We start from the raw sequence: 13,663 nt of genomic DNA, 5'->3' as shown, positions 1-13,663 counted from the left end.
CGCGTGTCGTTAGGACACGGTGTTAAACGTCGGTTACATGACGATCCCGGGCCGTTATACGCTTTACCTTTGACGTCGGTTAGGTGACGGGGTAGGTTTAGGTCTGGGGTAGGGTAGGGTTAGGATCCGATAACGTCATCTAACCGACGTTTAAGGGTACCCTAAAAAGGCGGATGTTGACGTAGCCTATGGTCACAAGACGTCCCAAGACGTCAGTTATATGACGTCTTGGGATGAGGCGTACAGTGAACAAAAACACAAGGACTGGAGATGAATTGTGAATACACAGAAAGTGTTTAAATACTGATATTCCCATACTTCTTTGTGTTATTTCACAGTTCTGACGACTTTATTATTTTTCTAAAATAAGTCAAATAATAGTAGGCCTAACAAAGAACAGATGTGTCCAAACATTTGACTGGCAAGTCACTGAACAGGCTTTTACTTTATTTGTATATTTGTAAGCATCATTTCACCTGACATTGAAGTAATTGCATGCATGACTATACATTCTTAAATGCCAAACTAAACTCTTTATAATGTGTGTTAGAAGCCAACTCTGTATGAAGGGGTCGATTACAAGAATGTGATGATCCATGTCAGAACCAAGACGAGTGGATACAAAGCCTGTGTGCGTGTTGAACTGGATTTCTCTTGATAGCCGTAGTCTGTCCTGCAGGGGTTTTGGACTTCGTTAAGAGGGATGGGTTCATCGTCAGCTTTGACTCCGTTCAGCCTGTCTCGAACCTAATGAAACACAAGCAACTCTTTTACTTCCGTGAGCAGTAGATTGGGTATTATACTGAGTTGCTGTTGCTCGTACCGCCTCCACGTCTCTGAACACTCGTAACAGGTTTCGTCCCAGAGCATCTCGGACCTCTTCATCCGTCCAGTTTCGTCTGAGCAGTTCAGCCACCAGGTCCGGGTACTTGGACACGTCCTCGAGACCTTCTGGCACCCTGCGCAAAAACATTGCATTATTTATTAATGGTTATATATGCAGTCCTGTTTACTGTCCTATACAATTAACGGCAATTTTCTATTGGTGCTCTTCGTTTCGGAGTCACACTTGTTATCTTCCCGGTCAAAAGTGACTGAACACCTAAAAATTAAATTCCCTCCATCCCAGTAAAACCAATGCAATTTATTTTTGTTCTATAATATTTATTGTTTGTAATTTAGTATTTTGAGACAATTTGATTGAATTTATTAATATTTATGCAATATTTATGGTCTATTTTGCCATGTAAAAATATATATATTTTTCTCTCTCTCTCTCTATATATATATATATATATATTATTTAAAAAAAATTATTTAGTATTTTAGTTTAATATAGAGTCTAGGCCTTCAGTAAAAAAAAATATTTTTTGAAGAAATTTAGCACCATATGGTTTGAGTATAGAGAAAAAGCGTAGAACCATGGTGTAACCACTAGATGGCATGTGCAGCTCTCTATGGAGAAGCATGTGAATTCCCAGCTGTTTATGAACACATTTATTTATTTATTTTTGGTGGTGGATTTGAATATATAGTTGAAACAATCTCAAAAACGATTTTTTATTTAAAAAATGTAAAAAAAAAATATAATAATAATAATAATAATAAATGAATAAATAAAATAAAAAATTGTGAATTTTTGTGTTTTTGTCAATTTCCCATTCGCTTCCTATGGGGGTCATTTTTGACCAAAGACCACAAGTGTGACTTTTTTTTAAGACCACTTAGCATGCTCAGATCATTTTTTTGTGTGTTCACATACATAATGCCAAAAACGTCACCAGGTTTCGTAACATTCCGATGAAGCTGTGATTTTTAAAAATTCAAAACATACTTTTTGTAATCAAACTTTATTGGTGTGTATGTGTATAAAAGTGTGTTTGTATGTGTGTGTGTGTGTGTGTGTGTGGGTGGGTTTGTCTGTTTTGCACTCTAGATGTTGTAGAGTGTCAACCCTTTCCTGTGGTGTACTTTTTTAGAATTGTGGCCGATTTGTAGATTGCATCTACAACAATTCAAGAATTTTTTTTTCGTCAATTTCCAATTCATTTCCTATAGGTCGGTCATTTTTGACCGACCCATAGTGTGACTACCACAAGTGTGACACCACAAGTGTGACTATTTTTTTTACGACCACTTAGCATACTCGGATCATGACCTCAATTTTTTTTTTCATTCACATACATAATGCCATAAAAGTCACCAAGTTTCGTAACATTCCAATGAAGCTGTGATTTTTAGAAATTCAAACAGAAAATTTTTCGTTTTTTCTGAGCGAAGAGCACCTGAGGGTTAAATGCAATAGCCTACGTCACGATTTTATCTTGGTCACGTTTCATGTTCATCTCTTGTTCCATGTTAGTCATGTGATTCCCTGTTTGTCATGTGATCCCTTGCCATTGGTTAATCGTCTGTTCATTGTTCACAGACGTGTCTCTTGTCTCTTGTCATTAGTCTTGTGTAAATTTAAGCCCTCATGTTTGCCATGTGTCTTTGTCAAGTTTTGTTTCACTGTAATCTCTGTCGGTATGTGTCATGTGACGTTTTGTTTAGTTAAATTGGTAAATAAACTTCAGGGGATCACTACACATGCTTTACAAATGTGAAATGCACCATTATGTTTTCTACAGTTAAGTTGCATTACCATTAAATTAGAAATCAGGCATTCTTACCTTGGCACACCATCATAATCTCCTCCAAATCCAATGATACTGGCGTCAGCCATGGTCTTGATATGGTCAAAGTGATCTGAATTTCACATATAAGTGGAGTCACATATTAAAGACGCCTTGTTTTTTAAAGTCCCCCTGTAGTCGATAATTTAACTCATCTTTGATCACTAAAATGACATATTTAAACATTTTCCTTTAAAAAAAATGTCTTTATGCCTTAAAATATCATGAATGTAACTCGATACCCTTGCCTCATTTAGTATACGCGGCCCATATGAATATGCAAATTCATATGCACTCACTCACTCGCTCACTCAGTGATCCACTGGTTGACGATCACACGTTGATCTGATTGGTTACAAGGTCGTTTGTGACGTCAGAAACACCAGCGATTTCAAAGCGTGTTTTTGAGACTGTCTTTGGTTCACTGAAAACACTCTGTGGACTTATGAACTTACACACGGTTTGTCTTAAAGCACATTAAAAACACCACACATAAACAACATTAAAAGCTGGATATTCACCACAGGGGGACTTTCAGGAGTGCTTTATGAAGGCAGACGCTGATGTTGCTTTAAAGTTACTCACCAGCCACATCTGAGAGTTTAGCAGTGTTTTGGCAGGTCACATAATTATTAAAAAAATTAACCATGACGATCCCCTTCTTTTTTTTCTGAAACAGAAGCATTTTGGAAAATTATACGACCAAATATGTCATTTGTGATGTATGTGTGTGTGTGTGTAAGGCCATTTTGTATTTGGAAATGGAATGGTTTGCTAATTTTTCAGAGAAAATATTGTATTATTGTGTTTTTTCGAATATTATCTTTCATGCAGTGTGTAAAAGTTTTAAAGATCAAAGTGCACACGCAACACAAATGAAGTTGTTGTTGCCTTAAACAAAGAATCGATTCGGAACTGCCTTTTTTGCATAACGCCAGCCTATGATCTTGATTGGCTGTCCGTCAACAGCGTCTCTTAGCTCCGCCCTCAAAAACTGCCATTGTATCTGAGACTACACTCTTAGAAGAAAAGGTTCTAAATAGAACCTTAAAAGGTTCTTATCAGCGCTACGTATTTGGAACCCCTAAAAGGTTCTTAATCACTCTTAAAAAAGGGTTCCTCTGGGTTCTGTATAGAACCCTGGGGTTCCATACTTGGCCAATAGAACCTTTTACCAAAACAAATATGGTTCTATATAGAACCATTTTGGAGTTCCATAATATGAAGCGGGGGATGGAACCATTTCTGGTTCTAAATAGAACCATTTCTTCTAAGAGTGTAGAAAAGTTTAGTTTGTGTTGTTCATGCAAGCGGCAACATTCTAATCTAAAAAATATGGAGCCTATCCCGGAAGTGCGAAAAACTGCAATACATCTAAAATCCGCTAGAGGGCGGTCCCAAAAGGGAGCAAATATCCATAGACGTCATGTTAAAATGTCCGTTTTTTCACAGAATAAATTCATATGTTTACAGTTTGGTCCCATGGACTTTTAGGCTCCGCGTGCCATGACAACTGTGAGGGGGGTGAATTTTTTTCTAACTCGTTAGTTTAGATCATATTTAGATATAAAATGTATGACAAATAAGGGCGGTTAACTTTGATTGACAGCTGAGTGGAATTTGACGTCTCGGCCATGATCTGACACAACACATCATACCACCTCTGTATCCTTTCTGAACATTTGTATTTTGTATTTCTCAAGATTTTTCAGTATGGCGCCGCCCATACCCCCCATAAACGGCCTCAAAACTGTTGTTCTTCAGAAAGTCTATCTATGGGTGACGTCACAGACGCTTTGTCCATTTTTTTTCTACATGTGTTCATGTTGAGAAGACGATGTTAAAGCAGATGCATTTTGATGCACTTCAAATGTATGAGGTCTCAGACTAAACCTGATACTGTAAAACAGATAATGTTCATATCACCGTGTATCAAGATCCAGAGCTGAAATTCAGATATGGTAAAGGATGTAATATAGCTAATAATAAGTCAATCAGTATGATGTTAAACAACAGAACAATCCATTGAACGCATGCTCTTTCCCTCACAGCCTCTGTCCAAAATGTAATATGGTATTACACTGACTAATATCTATGGCCGAATCACAGTCGCGCTGATATTAAATACAACACTAGTTTTACACATGCGGTGTTGCTTAATTAAACCATCATCTCTGATCGGAATGAATCTTTATGTTTATTTTTGTTGCTATCGTGTTCTCTTTGAAGTTTGTCCTGCCCTTATCTTTTATAACACATTTTTATATCAGTAATATATCACTTTCTTTATTTTTTATGAGTATGATAGTGTGAGTTCCTCATTGTCTTTTAGGGCAATCAGCTCTGTTATGTAACAGCTTGAGGTTGTAAACACACCACTTCCAGAAGCACGTCATCGGGAACGTTTCTCTTGTTTTTGCAGATGCTGTAGGCAGAAGAGTGGCTGAAGATAACGGGAGCTTCGGAGATCTCCAGAACCTGCTTCATCACCGCCTCGGACACATGAGACAGGTCGATCAGCATCCCGATGCGGTTCATTTCCCGGATCACTCGCTGAGAGAAAACAATTGGTCAAAAAATTGAATTCTTCACCATAAGACAGCAATAGTGAGTCAAGGTTTCTCTAAAAAAGTCCAGCAAGTCTATTATAAAGGGATAGTTCACCCATAATTGAAAATTAGCCCATGATTTACTCAACCATCTTTGAGACGAATATAATTTCATATATATATGTATACTATACTATATATACTATACTATTCATATATATATTCATATGTATTTCATTATATTAAAAAATGCCCTGGCTCTTCCAAGCTTTATAATGGCAGTGAATGTTTCTGTTTTGAAGTCCATAAAAGCGCATCTATCCATGATAAAAGCCCATATATCCATCATAAAAGTGCATCTATCCAGCATGAAAGTGCTTCTATCATCTTAAAAGTGCATCTATCCATGATAAAAGTGCATATCCATCGTAAAAGTGCATCTATCCATGATAAAAGTGCATCTATCCATGATAAATGTGCATGTATCCATGATAAAAGTGCATTTGTCCATCATAAAAGTGCATCTATCCAGGATCAAAGTGCTTCTATCATCTTAAAAGTGCATCTATCCATGATAAAAGTGCATCTATCCATCATAAAAGTGCATCTATCCATGATTAAAGTGCATCTATCATCATTAAAGTGCATCTATCCATGATAAAAGTGCATTTATCCATCATAAAAGTGCATGGATAAGTTTTCAACTTAAGTTGGTCCAAACTATGTTTCGAAAACCTTTCATTTTAGATCATTTCATTTCGTACCAGTCGATGAAGTAAAAAATAAAAATAAATAAAAAAACCTTAAAATTTCTCAGTCAAAAATGACAGAAGAGCACCAATATGAGCTGGCAGTAATAAATTACAGTATTTATTTTTTAAGTTCGTCCAAAGTATTATTTTGTTTCCAAAACCTTTATCTTTAGAAAGTTTCATACCATTACGAAGTTAAAAATTCAAAACAAAACAAGAACGTTAAATTTTTTTTAGTCAAAATGTACAGAAGAGCACCAGTATAAATTGGCAGTCATTTTTTGGGAGTGTTTTTTTCTAACCTTGCCGAAATCAGATAAACCATTGTGCTGTACAGGCTCAGACTCGGTGTCCACCAGCCAGTTGTCTGCCCTAGAAGGAAATGAGACCAAAATACAGTAAAGGAAACAAGTCTTCATGTGAAAGCAGATGTGCACGTGCACTGATGTGGCTTTCTTTGGAAACCTGATGGTTTATTTGCAACCCACACCTTTTTCCTAAATGAATTATGTAAAGAATGGAGATGCTAACAGATGAAGAACAAGTCTGGAATTTCCCATGAATTTTACACGCACAACAAAAAAACTGTTGTGGGTGTGTTACATAAAGGGACGCTCCTCTGGCACATCTTTCAATTTAGGTGTACTTCATTCCAAACTAATGAAATCATCACTAAATTGACAGTGTTATTTCTCACAGGGTCAACTAGTATGGACATTTCTGAAGTAAATGCACGGAGTCATCTCAGGTTATCTTTTTATATCAAGTACTTAAAGGATTAGTTCACCCAAACATTTAAATTACCCCATGATTTAGTCATATAGGTGTATATAACATTCTTCTTTCAGACGAATACAATCAGAGTTATATTAAAAAAAATGTCCAGGCTCTTCCAAGCTTTATAATTGCAGTGAATGGCTTTTTTTGTTTTGGAGTTCATAAAAACACATCTATCGATGTTGAAAGAGCATCTATCCATGATAAAAGTGCATCTATCATCATAACAGTGCATCTATACATGATAAAAGTGCATCTATCCATGATAAAAGTGCATCTATCCATCATAAAAGTGCATCTATCATCATAACAGTGCATCTATCCATCATAAAAGTTCATCTATCCATCATAAAAGAGCATCTATCCATAATAACAGTGCATCTATCCATCATAACAGTGCATCTATACATGATAAAAGTGCATCTATTCAAGATAACAGTGCATCTATCCATCATAAAAGTGCATCTATCCATCATAAAAGTGCATCTATCCACGATAAAAGTGCATCTATCCATCATAAAAGTGCATCTATCCATCATAAAAGTGCATCTATCCATGATAAAAGTGCATCTATCCATCATAAAAGTGCATCTATCCATCATAAAAGTGCATCTATCACCATAACAGTGCATCTATCCATCATAAAAGTTCATCTATCCATCATAAAAGAGCATCTATCCATAATAAAAGTTCATCTATCCATCATAAAAGAGCATCTATCCATAATAACAGTGCATCTATCCATCATAACAGTGCATCTATACATGATAAAAGTGCATCTATTCATGATAAAAGTGCATCTATCCATCATAAAAGTGCATCTATCCATCATAAAAGTGCATCTATCCACGATAAAAGTGCATCTATCCATGATAAAAGTGCATCTATCCATCATAAAAGTGCATCTATCCACGATAAAAGTTCATCTATCCATCATAAAAGAGCATCTATCCATAATAAAAGTTCATCTATCCATCATAAAAGAGCATCTATCCATAATAACAGTGCATCTATCCATCATAACAGTGCATCTATACATCATAAAAGTGCATCTATTCATGATAAAAGTGCATCTATCCATCATAAAAGTGCATCTATCCATCATAAAAGTGCATCTATCCACGATAAAAGTGCATCTATCCATGATAAAAGTGCATCTATCCATCATAAAAGTGCATCTATCCATCATAAAAGTGCATCTATCCACGATAAAAGTTCATCTATCCATCATAAAAGTGCATCTATCCACGATAAAAGTTCATCTATCCATCATAAAAGAGCATCTATCCATCATAAAAGTGCATCTATCCACGATAAAAGTTCATCTATCCATCATAAAAGAGCATCTATCCATAATAAAAGTTCATCTATCCATCATAAAAGAGCATCTATCCATAATAACAGTGCATCTATCCATCATAACAGTGCATCTATACATCATAAAAGTGCATCTATTCATGATAAAAGTGCATCTATCCATCATAAAAGTGCATCTATCCATCATAAAAGTGCATCTATCCATGATAAAAGTGCATCTATCCATGATAAAAGTGCATCTATCCATCATAAAAGTGCATCTATCCATCATAAAAGTGCATCTATCCACGATAAAAGTTCATCTATCCATCATAAAAGAGCATCTATCCATAATAAAAGTTCATCTATCCATCATAAAAGAGCATCTATCCATAATAACAGTGCATCTATCCATCATAACAGTGCATCTATACATCATAAAAGTGCATCTATTCATGATAAAAGTGCATCTATCCATCATAAAAGTGCATCTATCCATCATAAAAGTGCATCTATCCACGATAAAAGTGCATCTATCCATGATAAAAGTGCATCTATTCATGATAAAAGTGCATCTATCCATCATAAAAGTGCATCTATCCATCATAAAAGTTCATCTATCCATCATAAAAGAGCATCTATCCATAATAACAGTGCATCTATCCATCATAACAGTGCATCTATACATGATAAAAGTGCATCTATTCATGATAAAAGTGCATCTATCCATCATAAAAGTGCATCTATCCATCATAAAAGTGCATCTATCCACGATAAAAGTGCATCTATCCATGATAAAAGTGCATCTATTCATGATAAAAGTGCATCTATCCATCATAAAAGTGCATCTATCCATCATAAAAGTGCATCTATCCACGATAAAAGTGCATCTATCCATCATAAAAGTGCATCTATCCATCATAAAAGTGCATCTATCCATGATAAAAGTGCATCTATCCATCATAAAAGTGCATCTATCCATCATTAAAGTGCATCTATCATGATAAAAGTGCATCTATCCATGATAAAAGTGCATCTATCCATCATAAAAGTGCATCTATCCATGATAAAAGTGCATCTATCCATCATAAAAGTGCATCTATCCATCATTAAAGTGCATCTATCATGATAAAAGTGCATCTATCCATCATAAAAGTGCATCTATCATGATAAAAGTTCATCTATCCATCATAAAAGTGCATCTATCCATGATTGAGGTGCATCTATCCATCATAAAAGTGCATCTATCCATGATTGAGGTGCATCTATCCATCATAAAAGTGCATCTATCCATGATAAAAGTGTTCGTCTGAAAGAAGAATGTGATGTACTCCTAGGATGAGTAAACCACAGGTAATTTTAGTTTTGGGGTGAACTATGCTTTACAGTAAGAGGTAAATCCTCATCTGAGAGCATCCACTCACCAGGGTGTGTTACAGCTGTGTGTGAGTGTGAGATAGCGGACGCCCAGCTGGTACATGGTGCGCAGCGTCCCTAAACTGCTGTCGATCGAATGTCCTCCTTCCACTCCAATCAAACTGGCGGTTTTGTTTTTCTGAAAGGCTTCCATTATATCTAGAACAACAATTTCGTTTTAGCAGTTACAGTTTTAGATACAATAATGGATTTCACAATGGATGTTTAAATAAAGATTGCAATCTCTTAAGGATTAATCGTGCGGACCTAATTATGTAACGAAGACACTGTTACAGTTTTTTCCAATTGCTAACACACAATTTTGCTAACTAGGTTTTATCAAAATACTGCAAAATGAAGCACTGCAACCAATAGCATTATCAAAATCAAACTTTTGCATGAACTGGCACACACTTCATTCATATGACCAGATTTTTGCCTAAACAACGACACACTGTTGGGCATAATGAAAAGCACTCATATCTTTAGTATGCTTTGCCATAATACTAAAATATGTATCAGATTGTTCACATGCACAGAAATATTTGCAGACACACACATGCTGTTGAAACTTCATTTTACAGTAATGTACACTACCGTAAACAAGTCAGTGCAACATATGCACAGCAGAAATATTTACATGGGACAAAAAACAGTAAACTGAAAAAGAAACTACCAGAAAATATAATACAGTAAAAAAAACGTGGCAAGAAAAACAATTTTTTTATAGTTTTATAGTTTTTTTTAGTGCTTACATCCTGATTGAAGCGTTAACAATTAACCATTGAGGTGTTTGGCCAGATGGCACATGTATTGGCCAATAAGCTCATGTAGTGTCGTTTTGAATGGTAGTGTTTAGAAATGGCAAACATGTGACTTTATGTCAGATTGTTGTGTCTTATGCAGAGAACTGTGTTCAGTGCATTCATGCAAAATGTGTGTAAAGCAGAAAATGTGTTTAGACTTTTGGAAACTTGAGAAGAAGTTTTGTGTGTCCGTTAAAGAAATGTCATTTTAGTGTGAAAAAACTGTAAATAAAGTGTTTCCATCACGTCTGGCCGAAATCACAAGAGATTTAGATTAAAGATTTTTCCACAAGTAATTTGAGGTGTCATCATCATTGTTGAATGAAAGCTGGTAATTATAGGAACTGAAAACATCATTGTACTCCAATTTGAAGTTGATTTGATTCACCTATTACAAGGATTTGTCTTTGTCTTTACTGCTCCTTCACTGTTTTACCTTGACTGCTAGCAGCAAACTGGAAAACATCTGGGTATTTCTGACACATCATGTGAATGACATCGATCTGCTCCAGGGTCTGTCTGACTGCGTCTTTGTACTGGGTGTCACATGGTACATAAGCGGCCCAGAACTGCAAGAGAAACGCAAACATAACCACACACAGTACAGTACTGACTGCCTATTGTGAATGCTCCTGTTTGTGTGTGTGTGTGTGTGTGTGTAGAGAGAGAGAGAGTACCTGTGCTGAGAGGCGCCCCGCTTTGATTTTTGGGATGTTGGTGTGTGTGGTGTTCAGTTCGTACAAGTCCACAGTGCTGAGCCGATTATTAAACATGTTCCTCATTTGCCAGGGCAGGTCATTGTGCCTGTTTTATAAGAGATAACAAATCATTTTTAAACAGAATCGTAGAAAATAAAAAAAGAGAACATTGGAAATTACACTTCCGATTTCTTCCTTCCTCTCTGGTGACTATTTGTTCCAGATTGTTTGTAAAATGAACGATGTTCACACGCACTAATTATCATCGACCTAAATTAATCCTAAAGATAAGAGCTAAACTCTAAATTCTAGATAGACAGACAGACAGACAGACAGACAGATAGATAGATAGATAGATAGATAGATAGATAGATAGATAGATAGATAGATAGATAGATAGATAGATAGATTGATTGACAGACAAACAGACAGATAGATAGATAGATAGATAGATTGATAGATAGATAGATAGATAGACAGACGGAGAGACGAACAGACAGACAGACGGAGAGACAGACAGACACACAGACAGACAGACAGATAGATAGATAGATAGACAGACGGAGAGACAGACAGACAGATAGATAGACAGACAGACAGATAGATAGATGGACAGACAGACGGAGAGACAGACAGACAGATAGATAGATAGACAGACGGAGAGACGAACAGACAGACACACAGACAGACAGATAGATAGATAGACAGACAGATGGAGAGACAAACATACAGATAGACAGACAGATAGATAGACAGACGGAGAGACGAACAGACAGACACACAGACAGATAGACAGACAGACAGATAGATAGACAGACGAACAGACAGACACATAGACATACAGATAGATAGACAGACAGACGAACAGACAGACACACAGACAGATAGATAGACAGACAGACAGACAGATGAACAGACAGACACAGACAGATAGATAGATAGATAGACAGACAGAGAGACAGACGAACAGACAGACACACAGACAGACAGATAGATAGATAGACAGATAGACAGACAGATGAACAGACAGACAGACAGATGAATAGACAGACAGACAGACAGATAGATAGATAGATAGATAGATAGATAGATAGATAGATAGATAGATAGATAGATAGACAGATAGATAGACAGACAGACAGATAGATAGATAGATAGACAGACAGATAGACAGACAGACAGACAGACAGATGAACAGACAAACAGACGAATAGACAGACAGACAGACAGACAGATAGATGGATAGATAGACAGACAAACAGACAGACAGACAGATAGATAGATAGATAGACAGACAGACAGACAGACAGATAGATAGATAGATAGATAGATAGATAGATAGATAGATAGATAGATAGATAGATAGATAGATAGATAGATAGATAGACAGATAGACAGACAGACACTCTTACCCATCTATAAGTGGGGTATCGTTCATCAGCCTCAGTGCGCGATCCTTATATTCCTCTGCCATAGAGTTGACAGCAAAAGCCCAGAGAACTAAACACACAGTTTTAACCCGTTCCATCATCACCACACTGTTGTTTACTCCCTCGATGACCCTTAATCACGGATTGCTCCTCAAATAACCCTGTTTACCTCACCTCTACTTATGTAGCAATACTTCTATCCACAGATGTGAATCTGCTTCTCTCTGTGTGTCTCTAAGACTAAAACACCCGTGTCATAGATCATCATGATGGAGAACTGAATGTGAGTTAATGTATAATTTTGGGTTGTAAAATTGTCCAATAACAGGGTCTGCTGTACCATAAAATATTTTTTTTTATTTTAAATGAGCAAAGTGACACAAGTGACTGTGTAAAAGTGTAAGTGAGTGTTTTTGCATGTTCTTGTTTAAAGTCCATCTTTGTGTTCTCTGACCATTGACCTCAGAGGAGTTCAACATAGCTTTATTCTTTAGGAAGGGGTTAATTATTCTCGTGGAATAAATGTGTACACGGAAAAATAAAATAAAAAACCATTAGGTACATTTTACCTCATTTTTTTTTTGCACACAGATTTTAAAAGTAAACTGCACATATAGAATTAAGTACAATCTACTTAACTAATTTATGTAAAGTTAAGAAAGAAAGTGAGTAACTTGGCCTGTTAAAGATTGTTGACTAATTTCTACGCTGTAAACAAATATTGTTGGTTTAACTTAAAAAATTAAGTAACCTGGTTGCCTTAAAATTTTAAGTTGATTGAACTGGAAAAAGTGAGTTAATACAATGAAGGAGATTGATTTAATCATCAGAAACTCAAAATAATAAGTTATCTGAACTAAATCAATTATTAAGTTGATTTGACAAAAGAAAAATTGTTGTGATAACAAATCTTACTTTGCAATACTCCGTTTCAACATTTTACTCAAACAATATAACACTGAATTAAGCCATGCTTACAACTTGTATGTTTTATTTTGAAGATCTTAGATAAATAGGCTGGTTCTACAGAAATATTATCATATAGGATTCAATAGATAATACTAGAAGGATCTTTGTAAACATCTGTGTTTTTTGTTTGTGGGACAGCAGTTTGCACCAATTCTATCGAATGGCCCACCCATCAACAAAACCATACAGTCATAATCAAGTGGTCAGATATTTTTATCCAAAGCAACTTACTCAAGGCCATGATGGTCATGACTCATGTTTGCTTCTTGTGGCGGTAAACCAGCAACCCTCCATT

The 13,663-nt window shown here is 36.0% G+C and overlaps 1 protein-coding gene across 1 annotated transcript; it reads right to left on the bottom strand.

Annotated features, from left to right (window-relative positions):
• Positions 1-500: 500 nt before the first annotated feature.
• On the bottom strand, positions 501-12,612 carry dpep1 (dipeptidase 1). The gene is made up of 10 exons (XM_039691001.2): positions 12,382-12,612; positions 10,949-11,075; positions 10,708-10,840; positions 9,474-9,624; positions 6,279-6,348; positions 5,052-5,228; positions 3,261-3,345; positions 2,673-2,748; positions 824-959; positions 501-747 (listed from the first exon to the last, which is right to left on the bottom strand). Exons 1-10 carry the CDS (start codon positions 12,498-12,500, stop codon positions 577-579), a joined length of 1,245 nt encoding a protein of 414 aa, XP_039546935.2. The 5' UTR covers positions 12,501-12,612; the 3' UTR covers positions 501-576.
• Positions 12,613-13,663: the final 1,051 nt, after the last annotated feature.

The sequence above is a fragment of the Pimephales promelas genome, chromosome 1 (genome assembly GCF_988280905.1).
Source record: "Pimephales promelas chromosome 1, fPimPro1.hap1.1, whole genome shotgun sequence".
Classification (NCBI taxonomy): Eukaryota; Metazoa; Chordata; class Actinopteri; order Cypriniformes; family Leuciscidae; genus Pimephales; species Pimephales promelas.
Note: the sequence above shows the minus strand (reverse complement) of the source record. Positions and strands in the feature narration are given on the sequence as shown.

Coding starts and splice junctions, on each gene's coding strand:
- dpep1 (XM_039691001.2), bottom strand. CDS start 12,500: ATGATGGAACGGGTTAAAACTGTGTGTTTAGTTCTCTGGGCTTTTGCT. Junction 11,076..12,381: donor GATACCCCACTTATAGATGG/GTAAGAGTGTCT, acceptor CTTATAAAACAG/GCACAATGACCTGCCCTGGC. Junction 748..823: donor TGTTCAGAGACGTGGAGGCG/GTACGAGCAACA, acceptor GTGTTTCATTAG/GTTCGAGACAGGCTGAACGG.